The sequence below is a fragment of the Salvelinus fontinalis genome, chromosome 29 (genome assembly GCF_029448725.1).
Source record: "Salvelinus fontinalis isolate EN_2023a chromosome 29, ASM2944872v1, whole genome shotgun sequence".
Taxonomy (NCBI): Eukaryota; Metazoa; Chordata; class Actinopteri; order Salmoniformes; family Salmonidae; genus Salvelinus; species Salvelinus fontinalis.
In genome coordinates this window covers 25,731,738-25,758,151 of record NC_074693.1, presented here as the reverse complement: position 1 = coordinate 25,758,151, position 26,414 = coordinate 25,731,738, and the positions used below count along the sequence as shown (strand labels likewise).

The following is a 26,414-nucleotide window of genomic DNA, read 5'->3' as shown; positions in this document are numbered from 1 at the left end:
GGAGGTGTGTTGGATAGGTAAGGTATAGTGGTGGAGGGGTGTTGGATAGGGTAAGGTATAGTGGTGGAGGTGTGTTGGATAGGTAAGGTATAGTGGTGGAGGGGTGTTGGATAGGTAATTTATAGTGGTGGAGGGGTGTTGGATAGGGTAAGGTATAGTGGTGGAGGGGTGCTGGATAGGGTAAGGTATAGTGGTGGAGGGGTGTTGGATAGGGTAAGGTATAGTGGTGGAGGGGTGTTGGATAGGGTAAGGTATAGTGGTGGAGGGGTGTTGGATAGGGTAAGGTGTAATGGCGGAGGTGTGTTGGATAGATAAAGTATAGTGGTGGAGGGGTTTTGGATAGGTAAGGTATAGTGGTGGAGGGGTGTTGGATAGGTAAGGTGTAGTGGTGGAGGGGTGTTGGATAGATAAGGTGTAGTGGTGGAGGGGTGTTGGATAGGTAAGGTATAGTGGTGGAGAGGTGTTGGATAGGTAAGGTATAGTGGTGGAGGGGTGTTGGATAGGTAAGGTGTAGTGGTGGAGGGGTGTTGGATAGATAAGGTGTAGTGGTGGAGGGGTGTTGGATAGGTAAGGTATAGTGGTGGAGAGGTGTTGGATAGGTAAGGTATAGTGGTGGAGGGGTGTTGGATAGGTAAGGTGTAGTGGTGGAGGGGTGTTGGATAGATAAGGTGTAGTGGTGGAGGGGTGTTGGATAGGTAAGGTATAGTGGTGGAGGGGTGCTGGATAGGTAAGGTGAAGTGGTGGAGGGTTGATGGATAGGTAAGGTATAGTGGTGGAGGGGTGTTAGATAGGTAAGGTGAAGTGGTGGAGGGGTGTTAGATAGGTAAGGTGAAGTGGTGGAGGGGTGTTGGATAGGTAAGGTGTAGTGGTGGACAGAGAGAAAGAGAGAGAGAGAGAGACAGAGAGCGGGAGAGAGAGATAGAGAGAGAATAAAGACAAGTGTGTGCATGAGACTGCATTATCACGTCCGTATATTTACACATTTAATTCCTGCAGTGAAGCAATGTATTTAAATCACATGATCCATGCTAAATACAGCATCATTTGAGGATGTACGGATGTGTGTGTGTATAGTATGGCTGGAAATGTGACTGGGAATAAAAGAGAGATGCAAAAGAAGGAATGAAAAATGGAGAGAAAGAGAGCGAGAGAGAGAGGCAGAATTATCTGTAGGGATGTAGGCAGGGGGAGGAATGTGGTTACCATGGCAACCCAATGAAGGCTGAGCTCTGGGTGTCCGTTCCAGCTCTGACTGCGCGTTGCACTGCACCGGCCCTCGCTTCTCTGCCGCCTAACTCTCTCCATCCTCCTCCACGCTCCTTTTCTCCCTCTATTTCTCCCTCGCTCAGTCATCCCTCCCCCGCCGCCTCCTCGGCTCCCTCCCTCCATGAGAGAGAGAGGAACTCAGCACTACCCACCCAGCTCCATATTATCCAGCCCAGCTATTCACTGAGCACCATTGAGTCAAACTGTACTGTCACTGTGCTTTTATGCTGATATTACATTACCATAGAGCACAGTGATCCTGTAACACCGTGCCTCAACCCAGGCAGCAGCGACCTACCCTCTACCCCCCGAACCTCTCTCCTCACGCCCCCGCCCCATGCACTAGTTCTCGGCTCAGCTGAAAAGCCAGAGCCTGTGGGTATTATGCTGCCGTGTGCCGCTGGGCGTCTTGTGATTGGGAAGGCATGTGAAAACAAGGCCTTCCATGGTACTGTACTGTTGTACTAGGGTACATGGACAGGAGGCCTCCCTCCCCCTCCCTGACAGACGGACAGACGGACAGACAGACAGACAGACAGACAGACAGACAGACAGACACAGGGGCTGTGTGACAGCAGGTGAGTCACACTCCTCCATTCTGAGGTAACGTGACCTGTTACAGATTACTCTAACATACAGTAGAGAGCATTGGAGGCTGCTGAGGGGAGGGCGGCTCACAATAATGGCTGGAACAGAGCGAATGGAATGGCATCAAACACATGGAAAACATGTTTGATGTATTTGATACCGTTCCACTAACTCCGCTCCAGCCATTACCATGAGCCCGTCCTCCCCAATTAAGGTGCCACCAACCTCCTGTGGTATAGACATATTTTCGATCTTTGATGATTCATCATACAATCATGATTTACATCATTTACATATTGTCTCAAAACATATATATTTTTAAAGATATTCGAAAGTATGACAGTTTACCAAATTAGAAGAGATACCATGAACTACCAGGCCCAATCATCTGCCCAGTGTTTACATATGAAGTTGAAACGGCTGTCAACATGCTTGCCACTTCCTTATTTGACATAATACCCAAACTGAGCAATTTTGCAGCCTCCATCTCCACAAATATCTAAATGCAAAATAGAGGTGGAATTTCAGAAACCCGCACCATCAAAATCTACAACAATTGAAAATATTCTCATATCAACAATATGATGAATTGTACTAAAGGCTGTGGTCATGACAACTGATATCACTGATTTGAGTCTCTGGGATTTTTCTGTGATTCCGTGTGATGCAGGAGCTGTGACATCCTTCTCTGATTATTAAAATGTTCAAAAAGGTCATTGAGCTTAATGAAAAAAAAAAACGAAAGGGCACCCATGTGACGCTTCAATGAGCAAGCTGGGACACGAGTGTGAGAGAGACACTGATTGGGTGAGTGAAACTTTTTGTGCTCCTTTACGTTATGGAGCGTTCATTTGACCCATGGGTGACCCTGGGTGACTGACCTTAGGCGTCTCGATGTGGTAGCGGCTCACCAGCCCCAACACATGCTCCACCTTCTGAGGGTTCCTCCTGCTGGTCACTCGTACCCGCGACACTCCCTCCTCCTCAGAGTTCTGTAGGAAGGACAAGACGGAATGGATCAATACCTGATTAATATAGCAACACGCATGCCCCGCCCACCCGAGGAGCTGTCATTTTCAGCAATCTATTTCCTGTGTTTGAGGGGTGAAAAATCAATCTGTCACTTAAATGGTAGCTGGATTGATTGCTTTCATTTGACTCCAATGACTCTTTTATACTTGCTTGTGCCTGACGTTTTTTCCAATTAACGTTATGACCGTGGAAATGTTTGTAATGACCTGTCAAGCACATCCCGGTAATGGTGGAAATGGGATCAATGGAATACATTGTCTTATCGTTGAATCTACGCTAAACCTTCGTCAAGGATTTAACGCACCGTCACAACACTTACATCACAAGAAAGATAACTTTATTTTGATGGTAGTTCATTTTGTGTGGAATTGAAATAGAGTATTCATTTAATAAAGTTGAAATGCTTACAAAATTTGATTCCGAAAATGAACACTCGGATAGTGATATTATGTCTGCTCTCGCAAACAATGTAAAGTATGTATAGCTCTGTTTAATCTAGAGCCAAGCGTGTTGATCATTAAACCGAGGGTATCCTGCTATTTACACACTTTAATTAATGAGGCAGTCTAGACAGAGCAGGTGAGTGCAGGTAGGCCTAGACAGAGCAGATGAGTGCAGGTGGGCCTACACAGAGCAGGTGAGTGCAGGTAGGCCTAGGCAGAGCAGTGGAGTGCAGGTAGGCCTAGACAGAGCAGATCAGTACAGGCAGGCCTAGACAGAGCAGGTGAGTGCAGGTAGGCCAGACAGAGCAGGTGAGTGCAGGAAGGCCAGACAGAGCAGGTAAGTGCAGGTAGGCCTAGACAGAGCAGGTGAGTGCAGGTAGGCCTAGACAGAGCAGGTGAGTGCAGGTAGGCCTAGACAAAGCAGGTGAGTGCAGGTAGGCCTAGACAAAGCAGGTGAGTGCAGGTAGGTCTAGACAGAGCAGGTGAGTGCAGGTAGGTCTATACAGAGCAGGTGAGTGCAGGTAGGCCAGGAAGAGCAGGTGAGTGCAGGTAGGCCAGGAAGAGCAGGTGAGTGCAGGTAGGTCTAGACAGAGCAGGTGAGTGCAGGTAGGTCTAGACAGAGCAGGTGAGTGCAGGTAGGCCAGACTGAGCAGGTGAGTACAGGTAGGTCTAGACAGAGCAGGTGAGTGCAGGTAAGCCAGAGAAGGTGAGTGCAGGTAGGCCTAGACAGAGCAGGTGAGTACAGGTAGGCCAGACATAGCAGGTGAGTGCAGGTAGGCCTAGAAAGAGCAGGTGAGTGCAGGTAGGTCTAGACAGAGCAGGTCAGTACAGGCAGCCCTAGACAGAGCAGGTGAGTGCAGGTAGGTCTAGACAGAGCAGGTGAGTGCAGGTAGATCTAGACAGAGCAGGTGAGTGCATGTAAGCCTAGACAGAGCAGGTGAGTACAGGTAGGTCTAGACAGAGCAGGTGAGTGCAGGTAGGTCTAGACAGAGCATGTGAGTGCAGGTAGGCCTAGACAGAGCAGGTGAGTGCAGGTAGGCAGACAGAGCAGGTGAGTACAGGTAGGCCTAGTAAGAGCAGGTGAGTGCAGGTAGGTCTATACAGAGCAGCTGAGTGCAGGAAGGTCTAGACAGAGCAGCTGAGTGCAGGTAGGCATAGACAGAGCAGGTGAGTGCAGGTAGGCCTAGACAGAGCAGGTGAGTACAGGTAGGTCTAGACAGAGCAGGTGAGTACAGGTCGGTCTAGACAGAGCAGGTGAGTACAGGTCGGTCTAGACAGAGCAGGTGAGTACAGGTAGGTCTAGACAGAGCAGGTGAGGACAGGTAGGCCTAGACAGAGCAGGTGAGTACAGGTAGGCCTAGACAGAGCAGGTGAGTACAGGTAGGTCTAGACAGAGCAGGTCAGTACAGGCAGGCCTAGACAGAGCAGGTGAGTGCAGGAAGGTCTAGACAGAGCAGGTGAGTGCAGGTAGATCTAGACAGAGCAGGTGAGTGCAGGTAAGCCTAGACAGAGCAGGTGAGTACAGGTAGGTCTAGACAGAGCAGGTGAGTGCAGGTAAGCCTAGACAGAGCAGGTGAGTGTAGGTAGGCAGACAGAGCAGGTGAGTGCAGGTAGGTCTAGACAGAGCAGGTGAGTGCAGGTAGGCCTAGACAGAGCAGGTGAGTGCAGGTAGGCAGACAGAGCAGGTGAGTACAGGTAGGCCTAGTAAGAGCAGGTGAGTGCAGGTAGGTCTATACAGAGCAGCTGAGTGCAGGAAGGTCTAGACAGAGCAGCTGAGTGCAGGTAGGCATAGACAGAGCAGGTGAGTGCAGGTAGGCCTAGACAGAGCAGGTGAGTACAGGTAGGTCTAGACAGAGCAGGTGAGTACAGGTCGGTCTAGACAGAGCAGGTGAGTACAGGTCGGTCTAGACAGAGCAGGTGAGTACAGGTCGGTCTAGACAGAGCAGGTGAGGACAGGTAGGCCTAGACAGAGCAGGTGAGTACAGGTAGGCCTAGACAGAGCAGGTGAGTACAGGTAGGTCTAGACAGAGCAGGTCAGTACAGGCAGGCCTAGACAGAGCAGGTGAGTGCAGGTAGGTCTAGACAGAGCAGGTGAGTGCAGGTAGATCTAGACAGAGCAGGTGAGTGCAGGTAAGCCTAGACAGAGCAGGTGAGTACAGGTAGGTCTAGACAGAGCAGGTGAGTGCAGGTAAGTCTAGACAGAGCAGGTGAGTGTAGGTAGGCAGACAGAGCAGGTGAGTGCAGGTAGGTCTAGACAGAGCAGGTGAGTGCAGGTAGGCCTAGACAGAGCAGGTGAGTGCAGGTAGGCAGACAGAGCAGGTGAGTAGAGGTAGGCCTAGGAAGAGCAGGTGAGTGCAGGTAGGTCTATACAGAGCAGCTGAGTGCAGGAAGGTCTAGACAGAGCAGCTGAGTGTAGGTAGGCATAGACAGAGCAGGTGAGTGCAGGTAGGTCTAGACAGAGCAGGTGAGTGCAGGTAGGCCTAGACAGAGCAGGTGAGTACAGGTAGGTCTAGACAGAGCAGGTGAGTGCAAGTAGACATAGACAGAGCAGGTGAGTGCATGTAGTTCTAGACAGAGCAGCTGAGTGCAGGAAGGTCTAGACAGAGCAGCTGAGTACAGGTAGGCATAGACAGACCAGGTGAGTGCAGGTAGGCCTAGACAGAGCAGGTGAGTGCAGGTAGGTCTAGACAGAGCAGGTGAGTGCAGGTAGACATAGACAGAGCAGGTGAGTGCAGGTAGGTTTAGACAGAGCAGGTGAGTGCAGGTAGGCCTAGACAGAGCAGGTGAGTACAGGTAGGTCTAGACAGAGCAGGTGAGTGCAGGTAGACATAGACAGAGCAGGTGAGTGCATGTAGATCTAGACAGAGCAGCTGAGTGCAGGAAGGTCTAGACAGAGCAGCTGAGTACAGGTAGGCATACACAGACCAGGTGAGTGCAGGTAGGCCTAGACAGAGCAGGTGAGTGCAGGTAGACATAGACAGAGCAGGTGAGTGCAGGTAGGTCTAGACAGAGCAGGTGAGTACAGGTCGGTCTAGACAGAGCAGGTGAGTGCAGGTCGGTTTAGACAGAGCAGGTGAGTACAGGTAGGTCTAGACAGAGCAGGTGAGTACAGGTAGGTCTAGACAGAGCAGGTGAGAACAGGTAGGTCCAGACAGAGCAGGTGAGGACAGGTAGGGTGGACAGTGCAGGTGAGTGCAGGTAGGGTCGACAGAGCAGGTGAGTACAGGTAGGTCTAGACAGAGCAGGTGAGTACAGGTAGGTTTGGACAGAGCAGGTGAGTACAGGTCGGTGTAGACAGAGCAGGCTGAGTACAGGTAAGTCTAGACAGAGCAGGTGAGTACAGGTCGGTCTAGACAGAGCAGGTGAGTGCAGGTAGGTCTAGACAGAGCAGGTGAGTGCAGGTAGGCCTAGACAGAGCAGGTGAGTGCAGGTAGGCAGACAGAGCAGGTGAGTACAGGTAGGCCTAGGAAGAGCAGGTGAGTGCAGGTAGGTCTATACAGAGCAGCTGAGTGCAGGAAGGTCTAGACAGAGCAGCTGAGTGCAGGTAGGCATAGACAGAGCAGGTGAGTGCAGGTAGGTCTAGACAGAGCAGGTGAGTGCAGGTAGGCCTAGACAGAGCAGGTGAGTACAGGTAGGTCTAGACAGAGCAGGTGAGTGTAGGTAGACATAGACAGAGCAGGTGAGTGCATGTAGTTCTAGACAGAGCAGCTGAGTGCAGGAAGGTCTAGACAGAGCAGGTGAGTGCAGGTAGACATAGACAGAGCAGGTGAGTGCATGTAGTTCTAGACAGAGCAGCTGAGTGCAGGAAGGTCTAGACAGAGCAGCTGAGTACAGGTAGGCATAGACAGACCAGGTGAGTGCAGGTAGGCCTAGACAGAGTAGGTGAGTGCAGGTAGGTCTAGACAGAGCAGGTGAGTGCAGGTAGACATAGACAGAGCAGGTGAGTGCAGGTAGGTCTAGACAGAGCAGGTGAGTACAGGTCGGTCTAGACAGAGCAGGTGAGTGCAGGTCGGTCTAGACAGAGCAGGTGAGTACAGGTAGGTCTAGACAGAGCAGGTGAGTACAGGTAGGTCTAGACAGAGCAGGTGAGAACAGGTAGGTCCAGACAGAGCAGGTGAGGACAGGTAGGGTGGACAGTGCAGGTGAGTGCAGGTAGGGTCGACAGAGCAGGTGAGTACAGGTAGATCTAGACAGAGCAGGTGAGTACAGGTAGGTTTGGACAGAGCAGGTGAGTACAGGTCGGTGTAGACAGAGCAGCTGAGTGCAGGTAGGCATAGACAGAGCAGGTGAGTGCAGGTAGGCCTAGACAGATCAGGTGAGTACAGGTAGGTCTAGACAGAGCAGGTGAGTGCAGGTAGACATAGACAGAGCAGGTGAGTGCATGTAGTTCTAGACAGAGCAGCTGAGTGCAGGAAGGTCTAGACAGAGCAGCTGAGTACAGGTAGGCATAGACAGATCAGGTGAGTGCAGGTAGGCCTAGACAGAGCAGGTGAGTGCAGGTAGGTCTAGACAGAGCAGGTGAGTGCAGGTAGACATAGACAGAGCAGGTGAGTGCATGTAGTTCTAGACAGAGCAGCTGAGTGCAGGAAGGTCTAGACAGAGCAGCTGAGTACAGGTAGGCATAGACAGACCAGGTGAGTGCAGGTAGAACTAGACAGAGCAGGTGAGTGCAGGTAGGTCTAGACAGAGCAGGTGAGTGCAGGTAGACATAGACAGAGCAGGTGAGTGCAGGTAGGTCTAGACAGAGCAGGTGAGTACAGGTCGGTCTAGACAGAGCAGGTGAGTGCAGGTCGGTCTAGACAGAGCAGGTGAGTACAGGTAGGTCTAGACAGAGCAGGTGAGAACAGGTAGGTCCAGACAGAGCAGGTGAGGACAGGTAGGGTGAACAGTGCAGGTGAGTGCAGGTAGGGTCGACAGAGCAGGTGAGTACAGGTAGGTCTAGACAGAGCAGGTGAGTACAGGTAGGTTTGGACAGAGCAGGTGAGTACAGGTCGGTGTAGACAGAGCAGGCTGAGTACAGGTAGGTCTAGACAGAGCAGGTGAGTACAGGTAGGTCTAGACAGAGCAGGTGAGTACAGGTCGGTCTAGACAGAGCAGGTGAGTACAGGTCGGTCTAGACAGAGCAGGTGAGTACAGGTAGGTCTAGACAGAGCAGGTGAGTACAGGTAGGTCTAGACAGAGCAGGTGAGTACAGGTAGGTCTAGACAGAGCAGGTGAGTGCAGGTAGGTCTAGACAGAGCAGGTGAGTACAGGTAGGTCTAGACAGAGCAGGCGAGTACAGGTAGGTCTAGACAAAGCAGGTGAGTACAGGTAGGTCTAGACAAATCAGGCGAGTACAGGTAGGTCTAGACAAAGCAGGTGAGTACAGGTAGGTCTAGACAGAGCAGGCGAGTACAGGTAGGTCTAGACAGAGCAGGTGAGTACAGGTATGTCTAGACAAAGCAGGTGAGTACAGGTAGGTTTGGACAGAGCAGGTGAGTACAGGTCGGTGCAGACAGAGCAGGTGAGTACAGGTCGGTCTAGACAGAGCTGGTGAGTACAGGTAGGTCTAGACAGAGCGGGTGAGTACAGGTAGGTCTAGACAGAGCAGGTGAGTACAGGTCGACATAGACAGAGCAGGTGAGTACAGGTCGGTCTAGACAGAGCAGGTGAGTACAGGTCGGTCTAGACAGAGCTGGTGAGTACAGGTATGTCTAGACAAAGCAGGTCAGTACAGGTAGGTCTAGACAGAGCAGGTGAGTACAGGTATGTCTAGACAAAGCAGTTGAGTACAGGTAGGTCTAGACAGAGCAGGTGAGTACAGGTAGGTCTAGACAGAGCAGGTGAGTACAGGTAGGTCTAGACAGATCAGGTGAGTACAGGTAGGTCTAGACAGAGCAGGTGAGTACAGGTATGTCTAGACAAAGCAGGTGAGTACAGGTAGGTCTAGACAGAGCAGGTGAGTACAGTTATGTCTAGACAAAGCAGGTGAGTACAGGTAGGTCTAGACAGAGCAGGTGAGTACAGGTAGGTCTAGACAGAGCAGGTGAGTACAGGTAGGTCTAGACAGAGCAGGTGAGTACAGGTAGGTCTAGACAAAGCAGGTGAGTACAGGTAGGTCTAGACAGAGCAGGTGAGTACAGGTAGGTCTAGACAGAGCAGGTGAGTACAGGTAGGTCTAGACAGAGCAGGTGAGTACAGGTAGGTCTAGACAGAGCAGGTGAGTACAGGTATGTCTAGACAAAGCAGGTGAGTACAGGTAGGTCTAGACAGAGCAGGTGAGTGCAGGTAGGCAGACAGAGCAGGTGAGTACAGGTAGGTCTAGACAGAGTAGGTGAGTACAGGTAGGTCTAGACAGAGCAGGTGAGTACAGGTAGGTCTAGACAGAGCAGGTGAGTACAGGTAGGTCTAGACAGAGCAGGTGAGTACAGGTATGTCTAGACAAAGCAGGTGAGTACAGGTAGGTCTAGACAAAGCAGGTGAGTACAGGTATGTCTAGACAAAGCAGGTGAGTACAGGTAGGTCTAGACAAAGCAGGTGAGTACAGGTAGGTCTAGACAAAGCAGGTGAGTACAGGTAGGTCTAGACAAAGCAGGTGAGTACAGGTAGGTCTAGACAAAGCAGGTGAGTACAGGTAGGTCTAGACAAAGCAGGTGAGTACAGGTAGGTCTAGACAGAGCAGGTGTTTGGTGGTTGTAGCCCTGTTCCACTCATTTCTGTTACTTTATTCATATATGTAAATACAGCTGGCATGTTTATGCAAATGAGGTACATATAATTTTCTTTATTTTGACACAAATTGTATATTTTTTAAATACCTGATACAATAAGCACATGTATATATGAGTGAAATCAACAACAACAAAAAAGGTGTCTTGGACAATAAATTAAATACCCGAATTCCAACCAAAATCCCTGACCTCTGTGCCAGTAAAATGTTTTATCTGCTATAATTAAGCTAATATCTGAATACAACAATTCAAAACGTTTGGAGTATCTTCATCCAATATCCAACTGCTGCATTTATTAGAATATTTTTTAAAACCTTTGAACAATTTGGATGAGCGTTGCTAGATGGATATTCACACAGTGTACACTGCCAGAGAAGAGTCCAATACAGTAGAACCAGTAAAGAGTCAACGTTTATGGACCTTTTTATGGACAACTTTTATGAGTAGCTATGAGTAATATAGAGGGTGGGCACTCTTTCCGCCTGCCTCTCTGCTAACGACCATTGACTGACTGATATTTGTTGTGCAAACAGTCACCGGGGCCCCGTAGAACAAATAGAGTAAAGCCAGAGTATAAACTGGACTGGACGGACCAGTCTGTCAAAGATCTGTTGAACATGACAAACATGACAGGAGTAATTCCTACACACTAAAAACAAATGGTTCTATATAGTGTCAAATAAGGGTTATTTAGATTGTGACCATATCGGATCCCTTTTTGATGCTGTACTGAACCCTTTTTTGAAGGTTCTATAAAGAACCATGCTCATATGGTTCTAAATGGAACCGTTATGGTGCTATAATAAAGCCCTTTCCTAAGGTTCTATAAAGAACTATTACAACAGGTTCTATATGGCTCCAAAAAGGGCTCCACTATCATTAAAACCCTTTTAATGGTTCTTTATAGAACCTTAATGGAGAAAGGTTCTGTATAAAAACATTCTCAATCTCAAAGATTCTACAAAGAACATTTTGAAGAATGAGACAGGCTTTCCCCTGGTTAGCAATAGTATAGTGTTTAAAATTCCATAGGTTTTATTATTGTGTTAATTGACAAGTTAAATCTGACACAGAGGCTTTGCCTACCTGTGAGCTGCTGTGGCTACTGCCACAGCTTAACCCGCACAGACCCTTAACAGACAGCAGAGGGCAGCCTTCAGACTAGGCCAAGGTCACTAAAGGCTCGGGACAAAATTGGATTGATTACTATCCTGATGATCAAGGCTCCAGCGCTTCTTTGTTCTCCCAGCAGAATTGCAAGCGTGTCCTGATCTTACCCTTAACACGAGGCTGATGTGTGTAATATAGACACCACACTAACAGAAGCATGCAGGCTACTTGACCCCAACCACACCCACTTGAGCAAGAGCTTGAGTTAAACACATCCCTCATCCCGTAAAAAGCATGACATACAGACAGTTGTATCATATTTCAAATGAATGCTTGTAGACTGTCATTGCGGTTCGGTACTTTAACAAAACATGTAGCTGAGTCGCTGCACGCTTCTGAATATGTTTTCGGTGAGATGATAAGTGAGATGATAAGTGAGCTTTGCTGTGACGGCTCTGTTCCCACATGGCAGTGCTGACAGGCAGGCCAACTGACACCAGCAGGGTCAAGGGTGCCCCCTGCCCTCTCAGTCCAATGGTGGCAGCTAGGAGGACGGCCTCAGCAGCACTAGCAGGTCACTCATCACACACAGGCAAACGCACACACACACACACTCACACACAAATGCAGGCACCCACACACACACACACACACACACACACTTATGTAGTGTGCCCAGAGACAAGCACACATGAACCCACTGCACGCACACGCACGGTCGAAAGATGAGTCTATGAGTTACTTATCATGAGTCAACAAACAGCATGCAGTGTTCACTAGAAACATTCCTATGAACAGTCATGGTAACGAAATAGACCAATCACACAAGTATGACATTCCATATTTACAGTATCAGGAATCACATTTTTAGGTCCGAACTAGATTCAAATCTTTGTGCTCTCTGTCACCTGGGGCTGCATGGCAAACAGCCCAGGAACACAAGGAAGACACAAAGGACAATGATTTAAGGGCCAGTACTCACTTCCCCCCTCTGAGGGGCCAAAATGTATCGTTCTCTCTCTCCAACAGTAACCAGAGAATTGACTACAGAAATGTGTGTTAGAATAACACTATTGCTGCCATGTCTGGTATCTATCTGAAACCTGTTCTCTGAGGATAACTTTGATGTCATCTATATGGATGGGTGATCTCTGTGTTTACCTGTAGTTCTTCAGAGTGAACTCTGATGATACTGTATGCAATTCTCATCTCAGGAATGCTGTCTTGTCTCTATGGTAACCAGCCTACCCTGCCAGGTCATCACAAATAGACGTGACCCCTTCCTAGAGGATGTTGGCTTGTTCGATATATTAGTTTTACTACTTTTGGTTTGGTCTGTGGACTGGTCACCAGTTGATTTTGTATACAAACAAGTCAGATCTGGTAGAAATGGAATGGTCTGTTGTCCTCTCTCTTATCCTGTATCCAGTCCATTAGAGAATGGTCTGTTGTCCTCTCTCTTATCCTGTATCCAGTCCATTAGAGAATGGTCTGTTGTCCTCTCTCTTATCCTGTATCCAGTCCATTAGAGAATGGTCTGTTGTCCTCTCTCTTATCCTGTATCCAGTCCATTAGAGAATGGTCTGTTGTCCTCTCTCTTATCCTGTATCCAGTCCATTAGAGAATGGTCTGTTGTCCTCTCTCTTATCCTGTATCCAGTCCATTAGAGAATGGTCTGTTGTCCTCTCTCTTATCCTGTATCCAGTCCATTAGAGAATGGTCTGTTGTCCTCTCTCTTATCCTGTATCCAGTCCATTAGAGAATGGTCTGTTGTCCTCTCTCTTATCCTGTATCCAGTCCATTAGAGAATGGTCTGTTGTCCTCTCTCTTATCCTGTATCCAGTCCATTAGAGAATGGTTGTATGATATTTTTTCATTTCCTAGGCTTCTAGGCCTCTTTGTCCTGTAAGTTAACCTTATGATCTATATGCCTAGAATGAAGCGTTGTTTATGTCAGTATTACCTTGTAACTTAAGATGTATTCCTTGTATGCGAATCCATTCATTTTACACATTTATTAAATAATACTTGTTTTGCATTCACTTCTCATGACCATGTATTGCTGTTAGTCTGCTAAATGCATAATACTTGATTCCACATGGTATTACTATAATATTAAATGTAGTCAGATAACCTAATATATTCCATTCTTACATCAGGCCTCTCTTTAGCCAGCTTCCTTCATTCCATCTCTACAGAAGCTATTCTCCCCCTAACCTGCCTCACTGCACCAAATCAGTGAATTTGCAGACTCATTTAATGTCCCTCCCATCCTCCACTCAGGTGACAGCATGCCTGGAATGCTGATGAGGGCCTCCTCACTGACCAACCACTGAGCTGAGCTGTCCCATTAACTGGCCCCCACTGCAAGGGCTTCCTCAATGACTAGCCACTGAGCTGAGCTGTCTCATTCACTAGCCCCCACTGCAAGGGCCTCCTCACTGACCAACCACTGAGCTGAGCTGTCCCATTCACTAGCCCCCACTGCTAGGGCCTCCTCACTGACCAGCCACTGAGCTGATGTAACAGTATAACTTTAAACCGTCCCCTCGCCCCGACACGGGCGCAAACCAGGGACCCTCTGCACACATCAACAACTGACACCCACGAAGCGTCGTTACCCATCGCTCCACAAAAGCCGCGGCCCTTGCAGAGCAAGGGGCAACACTACTTCTAGGTTTCAGAGCAAGTGACGTAACTGATTGAAACGCTATTAGCGCGTACCCGCTAACTAGCTAGCCATTTCACATCCGTTACACTGAGCTGTCCCATTCACTAGCCCCCACTGCTAGGGCCTCCTCACTGACCAGCCACTGAGCTGAGCTGTCCCATTCACTAGCCCCCACTGCTAGGGCCTCCTCACTGACCAACCACTGAACTGAGCTGTCCCATTCACTAGCCCCCACTGCTAGGGCCTCCTCACTGACCAGCCACTGAGCTGAGCTATCCCATTCACTAGCCCCCACTGCTAGGGCCTCCTCACTGACCAACAACTGAACTGAGCTGTCCCATTCACTAGCCCCCACTGCTAGGGCCTCCTCACTGACCAGCCACTGAGCTGAGCTATCCCATTCACTAGCCCCCACTGCTAGGGCCTCCTCACTGACCAGCCACTGAGCTGAGCTGTCCCATTCACTAGCCCCCACTGCTAGGGCCTCCTCACTGACCAGCCACTGAGCTGAGCTATCCCATTCACTAGCCCCCACTGCTAGGGCCTCCTCACTGACCAGTCACTGAGCTGAGCTATCCCATTCACTAGCCCCCACTGCTAGGGCCTCCTCACTGACCAGCCACTGAGCTGAGTTGTCCCATTCACTAGCCCCCACTGCTAGGGCCTCCTCACTGACCAGCCACTGAGCTGAGCTATCCCATTCACTAGTCCCCACTGCTACTTCTACTGCTGCTGCCTCCCTATATAGCCCACACTGGCCAGGCCTGAGGTTAGGGATGGGGCTGAGGCTAGGGTTGGGGCTTAGGGATGGGGCTGAGGATTGGGCTGAGGCTAGGGATGGGGCTGAGGGATGGGATGGGGCTGAGGATAGGGATGGGGCTGAGGGATGGGGCTGAGGCTGGGATTGGGCTGAGGGATGGGGCTGAGGCTGGGGATTGGGCTGAGGGATTGGGCTGAGGGATTGGGCTGAGGGATGGGGTTGAGGCTGGGGATTGGGCTGAGGGATTGGGCTGATGGATGGGTCTGAGGCTGGGGATTGGACTGAGGGATGGGATGGGGCTGAGGCTAGAGATGGGGCTGAGGATAGGGATGGGGCTGAGGGATGGGGCTGAGGCTAGGGATTGGGATTGGGCTGAGGGATGGGGCTGAGGGATGAGGCTTGGGATTGGGCTGAGGGATTGGGCTGAGGGATGGATCTGAGGCTGGGGATTGGGCTGAGGGATTGGGCTGAGGCTAGGGATGGGTCTGAGGCTAGGGATGGGTCTGAGGCTGAGGCTAGGGATTGGGCTGAGGCTAGGAATGGGGCTGAGGCTAGGGATGGGGCTGAGGCTAGGGATGAGGCTGGTGTTGAGTATGGGCCGGGGTTAGGCATGGTGACCAGCTGTAATGCAGGGAGGGAGGGCTGGGGAGGGAGGGAGGGCTGGGGCCTTTGTGTGGCTGATGTAGTTGTAAGCAGCACCGGGGTGTATCAGAGGAAAGGTGGGTGGGGCACTAGGTCTTTGGTTAAAGCCTTTGACATGATGTGACGCGTGACCACAGTGTGTGTTTGACATGGGTCAATAAGATGAGGGATTTGCAAAATGATATCTGTCACGTGAGCATTAAATCTGACTGTAATTCATTGAATGAATGAAAATCTGATTATGTCAGGGAAATGATTGGTTCATGACAGTGCAATACTACTAAGGTTGAATAGTTTAAACTAGAAGGTACATATAGGAATCCCTAGAGCCAACAAATACATTGATGTACTGCGACTGGAATCTTTCTAGAAGCATTCACACACAACAAAGGAATCAGGTTCCTCTCTCCAGGCTTGGCTCCTAGTTATGTCATGTCACACACTAAGATATGTGTAGCAGCCATGAACTGTACAACACAATCGTCTGCGTTAACCCGTCCATTCAATTCAATATGGTAAGCGATTACTGACATGTTTATTGCACATTCCTTATTTGACTGACCATACGTAATGCTATTAATGCATGGATTTAAAAAACACATTGCCATTACTTGATTGTTTTGGGGGCTGGTTAAATCATGACGGGATATAAGACCCAATTTTGGCAGAATGAACATGCCAGGTAAACGAGATTTCTATCGGATGTCCTGGATTGATTTATTATGGACTATCAATATTACATTAAAAACCACTTCACTTAAAGCAGGTGAAAAAGAGGTTGTAGCGGATGCACGAGCACTCGTGCACACCCACACACACACACACACACACACACACACACACACACACACACACACACACACACACACACACACACACACACACACACACACACACACACACACACACACACACACACACACACACACACACACATTGTGTAATACGAGGCCGTAGTATTTCATAATCCCAGTGCTAAAGCCAGGCCAAAAAGTGTTCCCTTAATGGGCCATAGAAATCAGCCAAGGATCAATTTCATTAACATTTTGACTTAGCTGGAACAAAGTTATGAGGCAATATTAAATCATTCAGGTGATATGAAATCAGGCGTCTCCTCCCATTCAGGGACCATTACAACATCAATCACAACAAGGTACTACTTTAGAGCAGATACATAGGAACCTGATTCACAGGCGGCTGTCAAGAGTAAATGGCCTGTACTTACTGTAGTGTACACCCTACTAGAAAGCTTGTGTTTTATGCTCTCCTGCTTTGAATTGAATTACTTTCTACCAAACTTCTCGGTGTTTATTTTTCCTGAGCTTGTCTATAAATATTACCGGTGGTGACCATGTGACGCAATTGCAAACACTTGTAATGAAAGGTCTGTGTGACATCGCCATCGTGTGACATCGTCATCAGCAGCCCACTGATGAGCACATGGTGTTACCACTGTTGAACTGACTAATGCTGTGATGTCTGTCTTCCTTTATCACTCCCAGACAACCACTACTTTCTCTCGCTCGCTCTCTGCATATCACTCAGTCACTCTCTCTTTCTCTCTCTCTGTCTCTCTGTCGCTATTTCTCTCTCTCTGGATATCACTCAGTCACTCTCTCTTTCTCTCTCTCTGGATATCACTCAGTCACTCTCTCTTTCTCTCTCTCTGTATATCACTCAGTCACTCTCTCTTTCTCTCTCTCTGTATATCACTCAGGTCACTTTCTCTGTCTGTCTGTCTGTCTGTCTGTCTGTCTGTCTGTCTGTCTGTCTGTCTGTCCGTGTCTGTCTGTCTGTCTGTCTGTCTGTCTGTCTGTCTGTCTGTCTGTCAGCATATCACTCAGTCACTCTCTCTCTCTCTCTTTCTCTCTCTCTCTGTCTGTCTGTCTCTCTCTCTGCCTCTCTCTCTCTGTCTCTCTCCCAGACAACTACTACTTTGTCTCTCTTTCCACTTGTGACACCATTGTAGCAAATGGCATGACAGGGGAGCGAATCTGGGTTGCTGGAGTGAAAGGTAAACACCCTACGCATAGCACCAATAGAGTTGGCTCATATTAGCAAGGATCGCTACAATCTTTTGTGCATTATGCAAGATGTGTAGAGTATTTTTAAAGGGATTAAAAAAAAAATCTTGTTTACAGATTTTTACATTGTGTACAAGTTGACTGAGAAAGTGAAGCAGGACTTTCTCAAAGTTTCTCACCTCCCCCGCATCCTCAGCACTGGCCTCCTTCACTGCGTTCTGGGTTGTGTTCAGTTGCAGGGTCACCTCGTAACATTCTTGGATATCTGCAAGGAATTTAATAAACACCAAGTTATAGAAATAAAGGCCATTGTCCCCTCAGATGTGAGTACTTGAATGACAATCCACAACAAAAATGTGCTTGTTTCCTTCAGTGTGGTTCTCTGTATGGGTGGGACATCTCTTCACTATTTCTCATTTCTGTTTTTGTCTATAACTTTTCTAAATGTTGTTGTATGACTCAAATCCTGTCTGCTCAATGTCCAAACTGCCCCAACTTCAACAACAAGTCATCCTTTGTATGGTCTAATAAAGATCAGCACTCTGCCTCCTACGGAATTGAGTTTAGACTAAATTAGATGGGAGAAGTAGAGATTTCTCCACAAATACCCCATCTGCACAAATGGTATGGCATGAAGATGTTGGACTGTCTGTGATGTCCATAGACCCCCTGAGGTCTTTCGTGCCTATACCTAGATGTATGTCAGATCAGGAAAAACTCCTGTTCTGTGTCACTTCCTCTCACTCCATCACCAGTAGGCCATGCTGTGTTCCACTGTGGCCAGCTCTGTACAGCAGGCCTCCCTCACTGCCAGCCCAAAACTTCTCACCCTCCCAAATCCTGCTTACTCTCCTACCATGACCATTGCCTTCATTGCCTCAACTCATCCACCTTTGTTAATTGAGTTTCTAAACACTCCCCCTTCCTCTCCTCCCTCTTCCCTCTCCTCCTTTCTCCCTCCTCCCTTCTCCCTCTCCCCCCTTCCTCCTCCCTCTCCTCCTTCTCCTCCCTCTCCTCCTTCTCCTCCCCCTTCCTCTACTTCCTCCTCTCTCTCCTCCCTTCCCCTCTCTATCTTCTCCCTCTCCTCCCCCTTCCTCTCTTTCCTCCTCCCTCTCCTCCTTCTCCTCCCTTCCCCTCTCCTCCCCCTTCCTCTCCTTCCTCCTCCCTCTCCTCCTTCTCCTCCCTTCCCATCTCCTCCCCCTTCCTCTCCTTCCTCCTCTCTCTCATCCCTTCCCCTCTCTACCTTCTCCCTCTCCTCCACCTCCCTCCTCCCTCTCCTCCTTCTCCTCCCTTCCCCTCTCCTCCCCCATCCTCTCCTTTCTCATCTCTCTCCTCCCTTCCCCTCTCCTCCCTTCCCCTCTGCTACCACCTCTCTCTCCTCCCTCTCCTCTCCCTTCATCAGCTTTCAGGTCATTAAGCTGCTGTGTCCTGTGGTCACCTATTGACTGGCAGCCGCTTGATGAGAATGCGGGGAGACATTGTTGCTGATGTCACACACTGGCCCCCTGTTGACATAAAGAGATCACTGTTCTCATAAGAGCTCCTGCTACAACTTTGTTAGCTTCAACGTCAAGGCACATGGACAGAAACAATGTGTAGAAAGAAGATCAACAATAACTTGAAATGTATAAATATGTATTTCTGTATAAATATGTATTGTGTACAAATATGTATGTGATTTCTGTGAACTAGAGCTTAAGGAGTGAAGGCACTGTATGTACCAATGTGTGTGTGTGTGTGTGTGTGTGTGTGTGTGTGTGTGTGTGTGTGTGTGTGTGTGTGTGTGTGTGTGTGTGTGTGTGTGTGTGTGTGTGTGTGTGTGTGTGTGTGTGTGTGTGTGTGGTATCCCAACAGTGGGAACAAAAGTGGAAGAAGGGGGCATGTGAATCATCACTGTCTAAGAGTGTCTGACTGTGTAGGAGTAGAAGCAGAGATTTTTGCTGCCCAGCTGGTTTGAGAGGCACGAACACACACACACACACACACACACACACACACACACACACACACACACACACACACACACACACACACACACACACACACACACACACACACACACACACACACACACTATTATTTAGTCCTATGATTTTACAATGTAGTATTTAGCTTTGTTGTAAACATTGTACAAACAATGCAAACGCATAACTTGCCCTGATAGTAAAACAAAATAATTGAGATAAATATATTACTGCATATCGCTTGTGTAAATTGTTCAATTTATGTGAAATTACTTGGCACTAACCACCACTTATATGAAACCATTATCACACGGCAAACAAAGGTGCATTATCAACAGAGAACAGTGTGTTCAGAGCTGTGAAGAGGTGCAATATTTTCCCAAAACCCACAGTCAGATGAAACCTCAGAGACTGCAGCTTCCTCTTTCTCCAGCTTTCCAAAACATTTTCCAACCCTCGAAGACCACATCAATTCCTGGCCACGAAACAGAAAATACCAATCCTGTTTTATCCCGGTTACCTCTTTCACAGGCCGTCTCTCACAGATCTCTGTTCAGCACTGTGGACCCGTTTTGGGATGTCTTGGTGAGAATGTGTGCCTCAGTCAGTCTAGAATATCTCCAGCTGTTCCTCTTCTCTGTTCTACAAACAACACCGTGGGCTTTGTATATATGTGTGTGTGTGTGTGTGTGTGTGTGTGTGTGTGTGTGTGTGTGTGTGTGTGTGTGTGTGTGTGCGTGCGTGCGTGCGTGCGTGCGTGCGTGCGTGCGTGTGTGCATACACCCATGTTAGACCCGCCTCCACGTATTTCCAGTAGACCTATTCAAGTGTAGTGGAGACATCTCTCCACTCATAGCCAGCTTTGGGTGAATCAGCCTGAAAATAATGTGGCCCTGAGTGGTTTCCATGGGATGACAATGAGCAACAGACAGACAGACACTCTGCTCATTAGAATCTAACAAAATTGGGTCAGAAGTAAAGGGGCGTACAATTCCAACCTCCCTCCTCTCCTACCCTACGATAATATCCTGCTCCACTACTTATGGACTAAGTTGTGGGAGTGTTGTGTGTGTGTGTGTGTGTGTGTGGGTGGGTGTTTGTGTGTGTCCAAACTCCCAACTCCCCACCACCCCCCCCCCCCCCCCCCCTCTAGCCACGACCTCTTCCTGCATGTTTGCATGTCGGGGAACAAAGAGATGAGTTCGCAGTTAAGTCGACCTTTGTTCATGATTGTGCAACCATGCAAAACATCCAATCAAGCTCTCAGTGCTCCAACTTCCCACAGTGCATCACAAGCAAGGGCACTCCCATTCATTCACACATCAAATACTCAAATACTGTACAATGCTGCCCACAACACTTCTTTACAACAGTCATGCCAGTTTTCATTCACTTTCATAATACCTTGTTTGACACAGTGCCAATACTGTTCATTTACACATTTTCCCACTGACAGAGCATACCGCTAGCAATACATTGGCAACAACAAAAATACAGCCAGTGCAAAAAATACCTTCACCACTACAACAATCCCACTACAACAAGTAGCCAAAACAAAGCCCATCTACCTCTATTTAAATAGGTACTGTACAAATGTACAGTAGTGACAGTAGCAAACAAACCTCGGCCCTGAAGGAAAACAGCAGAGAGCATCTGGGAGGCTAATGCGATGAGTAATGTTTGAATAACCTCGTATTCCCGTTAGCTGTGTAAACGTTCAGCACCTCCCCTGTGCCTGGGCTGATGATTAAAACCACATGTTGAGTAGAGAACCCAGGCCTTATTTGACCCCGCTATGCCCCTGCGTCTAAGACTCTCTCTCTCACCCACAGACGCTCTCGGCTGTATCCTCAGGCCAGGAGACACAGAGGGTGAGGATGGCACGGGCAAAGGCAGCCATGAGCTGTTTTTTCTACAGTACTCTACTCTACCGTACCTCCAGCCCCAGACTATGGCTGCACATTCCTGCCCCGGGATCCAGACTCTTTGGAGTGGAATGCTTGGAATCCTGATTCGGAATCGTAAACCCCCTCGCTGTACCCCAGCCTGCTCTTTTGATGTGGAGGCAACATCTTTAATAAATCACACATAAACTGTTGGGATAGTCATATGTGGTTTACAAAGCCATCCTTTGAATACTGGAGATATTGACCACACGAACGGGCTGACAGATAGATCAATATATCTGGTCTTTTCTGTGTTGGGATTAACACATCGTTTTCTAGTTAGACCGCAGCAACAGTTTCGCTAATAGCACATTATCATCACTGTATCTGTTCAGCGAGTTTGGACAGGCAGGCATCCACGTATGGAGAGACCACTGGTCATGGTGGACAGCCTCCTCAGTCTACCCTCTTCTCCAGTCCTCCCCCCTGCTCCATGGACCCCCATCCCCCATGGAGGCTCCAGATTTCTGGGTAGAGCAGCCGTAGCAGCAGACCCACAGGGTAGCATCATTCGGGCATGGCCATGATAATTAGAGGGGCCACTCAGCCATTGGTTAAATGGAACTAATTTGTCTCCTTTGCAGGGTAAAAAGATTAAAGTGAAATATAGTTTCACAGGAGCTGATTTGGTGCCGTAACTGCTTATTAAGGTATCGTTGCAATACACTCAAGAGTCAGTTTAGTTCATGGTTCCAGTTAAGCAATGATACTGTCGAGGTGGTGAGGTCATGCACATTCATGGTATTGCAAAAATCTATTCTGGACTGGTAACACCCTGTTATTACAGCTCATACAGCAGTGTTTTGGCTGTTGCGAATTAACCATATCTATGAAGTCTTTCTATGAGATGATCCTGACCAAGTCAGGATAAGATGGCACAGTGCAAATACTGATTGATGTTTAAGTTGAGAAAATATGTGTAATTCTTTCACAAGGTAAAGAAATGTGAGCCTCTGGTAAAACGTTGAGCTCTCTGAGAGGGCCGGCTTGTGATCAGCCCATAGATAGTGTCACAGGCATGTTTAATGGGATTTCATTACCATCCGAGTACATTAGAGAGAGGGGGGGGGGGGGTGTATACAGCAAAACCTTTTGTGAGTTGAACTGAAAGGCCTCTTTCATGGGACTTGACTGAAAAACGTTTAGGCTCTTCCCACAAAAATGAATATAACCTGACCCTGCCATCTACGTCCTTTAGCTCTGGTCAAGAACAACCCTCCACACAAAAACAACTAGTGAGTCGTCGCTCATTTTGTTGAAACTAAACGCACTAGTTGAGTGTTTCCCAACTCTGGTCCTCCAGTACCCCCAACAGCACATATTTTTATTGTAACCCTGGACAAACACACCTGATTCAACTTGTCAACTAATCATCAAGCCCTCAATGAGTTGAATGAGGTGTACTTGTCCAGGGCTATAATGAAAAAGGTGTACTGTTGGGGGTACTGGAGGACCAGTGTTGGGAAACACTGCACTAGCTGATTTGAAAATGAATGTGCTTGTATTGTTGTGGGGTTGGACTGAGGCTTCTTTATTCCTAAAATAATAATAGTGAAAGCATGTGTGTATATTCCTCGTCTTACCAAGTAGGGCGTGAAACAGTTGGCTGCCGAAGATGGCGGAGACCTTCCCCACGCTGGTCTTCAGGGCTTGTTCCTCTGGCCTGGTCAGACTGTCCTGGTACTGTCTCAGCAGACCCACTGCCCTCTCTGTGTCTGACAACATGGATGCTTCATGTTAACACCCTCACAGAGCCAGTCGTAGTGATAAAAAGTTAAGAAACTGATCAGATGTGCAGTGCAGTGCACATCTGATCATTATGGTCCTTCAAACATTTGGCAATATTATTCCACCATTAGCATAACACAAGTCTAAGTGTACGTGAAAAGGTAGGACATTTATAGAATTAGGGTTAATCGGCAAACTTGTGATAGGCTACTATACAATTTAGAATCGAGTTGGTTTTGTTCATTGCCCAAGAGTTTGTCTGACTTTTGGTGCTGCTATGGGCAGGAAAGGGGAGTACTAACAGAACTAGAGTATAGTATGCCTACTCTATACTGTATAGCAGCCATACTCTATACTGTATAGCAGCCATATCCTATACTGTATAGCAGCCATATCCTATACTGTATAGAAGCCATACTCTATACTGTATAGCAGCCATACTCTTTACTGTATAGCAGCCATACTCTATACTGTATAGCAGCCATAATCTATACTGTATAGCAGCCATACTCTATACTGTATAGCAGCCATACTCTATACTGTATAGCAGCCATACTCTATACTGTATAGCAGCCATACTCTATACTGTATAGCAGCCATATCCTATACTGTATAGCAGCCATACTCTATACTGTATAGCAGCCATACTCTATACTGTATAGCAGCCATACTCTATACAGTATAGCAGCCATACTCTATACTGTATAGCAGCCATACTCTATACTGTATAGCAGCCGAACCCTATACTGTATAGCAGCCATACTCTATACTGTATAGCAGCCATACTCTATACTGTATAGCAGCCATACTCTATACTATATAGCAGCCATACTCTATACTGTATAGCATCCATACTCTATACTGTATACCAGCCATACCCTATACTGTATAGCAGCCATACTCTATACTGTATAGCAGCCATACCCTATACTGTATAGCAGCCATATCCTATACTGTATAGAAGCCATACTCTATACTGTATAGCAGCCATACCCTATACTGTATAGCAGCCATACCCTATACTGTATAGCAGCCATACCCTATACTGTATAGCAGCTATACTCTATACTGTATAGCAGCCATACTCTATACTATATAGCAGCCATACTCTATACTGTATAGCAGCCATACTCTATAGCAGCCATACTCTATACTATATAGCAGCCATACTCTATACTATATAGCAGCCATACTCTATACTGTATAGCAGCCATACTCTATACTGTATAGCAGCCATACCCTATACTGTATAGCAGCTATACTCAATAGGTGGGTCAATATATATTGATATTTGGGGAATTAGGTCAGGATTCGACTCCTGGTATCATATGAAGAAACATAGGACATGGAAAATGTGTAGAAATGCAGGAAATTAGCTTTAAAACTGCACATTTTTCTCTCGGCCAACAAGAGGGATGTGAACAGTTTGAGGTCGCATGGGTTGCGAGCTGGGGGTTTGTTACTACGCCGATAAATGACATTAGCTACTTAAGAAATTTGTGTGACCGGACCTTCTCAAATATACTGAACAAAAATATAAACGCAACATGCAATAACTTCCACGATTTTACTGAGTTACAGTTACAGTTCATATAAGGAAATCAGTCAATTGAAATAAATTCCTTAGGCCCTAATTTATGGAATTCACATGACTGAGCAAGGGCGCACTGGGGAGCCAGGCCCAGCCAATCAGAATTCGTTTTTGCCCACAAAAGACAGAAATATTCCTCAGTTTCATCAGGTGTCCGGGTGGCTGGTCTCAGACGATCCCGCAGGTGAAGAAGCCGGATATGGAGGTCCTGGACTGGGGTGGTTACACATGGTCTGTGGTTATGAGGCCGGTTGAACGTACTGCCAAATTCTCCAAAATGACATTGGAGGTGGTTTATGGTAGAGAAATTAACATTCAATTCTCTGGCAACAGCTCTGGCGGACATACCTGCAGTCAGCATGCCAATTGCACGCTCCCTCAAAACTTGAGACATCTGTGTCATTGTGTTGTGTGACAAAACTGCACATTTTAGAGTGGCCTTTTATTGCCCCAGCACAAGGTGCATCTTTGTAATGATCATGCTGTTTAATCAGATTCTTGATATGCCACACCTGTCAGGTGGATGGATTTTTTTTGCCAAAGGAGAAATGCTCACTAACAGAGATCTAAACAAATTTGTGCACAAAATGTAAAATAAATAAGCTTTTTGGGCATATGGAACATTTCTGGGATCTTTTATTTCAGCTCATGAAACATAGGACCAACACTTTACACGTTGCGTTCTGAATTTTGTTCAGTATAGTATTTGAGTACCCCTGCTGTATACATTGCATGAGGGTGCACAGCTGTTTGCTGAAGCCAGGTGGGAGGTGTAGGTAGCCTAATTAACAGCCTTGAGATGATCCACCCTCACTTACTACAATCACATAAAGTTTATTATGAGTAAACTGAATTACTTCCCTTGGCATTGTGAAAGTGCTCCATGGCAGTAGCCTATAAATGATTTCATGGAAACATACTTCCTGTTTTCGCTTAGAAGATTTCAAGTTTCTTCCAAAAATGCACTAGTTCATTCGGTTCAGGCTTCATAGTTGGCAACACAGTGGAAAAACCACGGAAAACCTACATTGTAGTTGCTATTTTCGACGTGTCATTAGTTTAACAACTATAACAGCGAATAAGCCTAAAAACTGTCTCGAATAAACTTTTAGTTTAAAACTTTTCCTCTAAACTCCTGAGAAACATTATGTAGGCACTTACCATACTTGTGGACCATGGTGTGTAGAAAATATTTTGAGAACTACTAAGTTATTCGAGGCAAACCGAAAACTAATCCACAAACCAGAAGTAACAAGTTGAAATTCGGCGTTGAATGTTGTACCGTTACTCTTCACCAAAACAGCTGTAATCCCGCAGTTATAAACGCAACCTCCAAAACAGACACTCCCAAATTCGCTCTACACTGAACTGTTACTTTAACCGTAGCAGCAGCAGGGCACTCGCCACGAGAAGGATTTCTTTCATGTGAAGTTCCCGGGAATTCTGTTGAAATAGTGAAAGTGTTTATGCGTCACTGTCGCGGCCTCGGCCCCTCGCCTAAACATGTGATCACTGTATATGAATGAGTCTGTAGCCCACCCATGGGGATGTGGGTCTATAGACAGACCAACACCGACAAATTCCTTGTCATTCAAAAATACATGCAGGTTTTTGTGGGATCATTTTTCTAGACTAAAATCATAATTTCCATCATCTTCATCATTCATCTCTGCTAATTCTGTTCTCATGGCCTCCGGATCTGATGACACCTGTATATAGCTTGGTTTGTTGCCTGTGTTCTATGTTCTGGATTGTTTTTATAATTTGTATTAAAATAAAAAAAATAAAAAAATTGTTGTTGCTCCTTGGTGTGAGAAAAGTGCTTTACAAATGAACTGAATTACTATTATGAATGATTATTATCTTCATAATCATCGTCTTCATATCCATCACCACCAACCCGATTACTATCATCAGTATCACCTAGGAACAATTACTT

The 26,414-nt window shown here is 47.3% G+C and overlaps 1 protein-coding gene across 2 annotated transcripts in view; it reads right to left on the bottom strand.

Moving 5' to 3' along the window:
* LOC129827700 (disks large homolog 3-like) overlaps window positions 1-26,022 on the bottom strand; it is a 149,506-nt gene extending 123,484 nt beyond the window's left edge. Inside the window, exons 1-4 of one of the 2 annotated variants that reach the window (XM_055888788.1) lie at window positions 25,637-26,022; window positions 22,740-22,865; window positions 17,426-17,511; window positions 2,736-2,846 (exon numbers count right to left, since the gene is read on the bottom strand). In XM_055888788.1, coding sequence (XP_055744763.1) covers window positions 2,736-2,846; window positions 17,426-17,511; window positions 22,740-22,865; window positions 25,637-25,652 — 339 coding nt within the window. In that variant the 5' untranslated portion in view covers window positions 25,653-26,022. Of the gene's footprint in view, window positions 1-2,735; window positions 2,847-17,425; window positions 17,512-22,739; window positions 22,872-25,636 lie in introns of both variants that reach the window. The other variant, XM_055888785.1, reaches the window with a different exon arrangement.
* Between the last annotated feature and the right edge of the window lie 392 nt (window positions 26,023-26,414).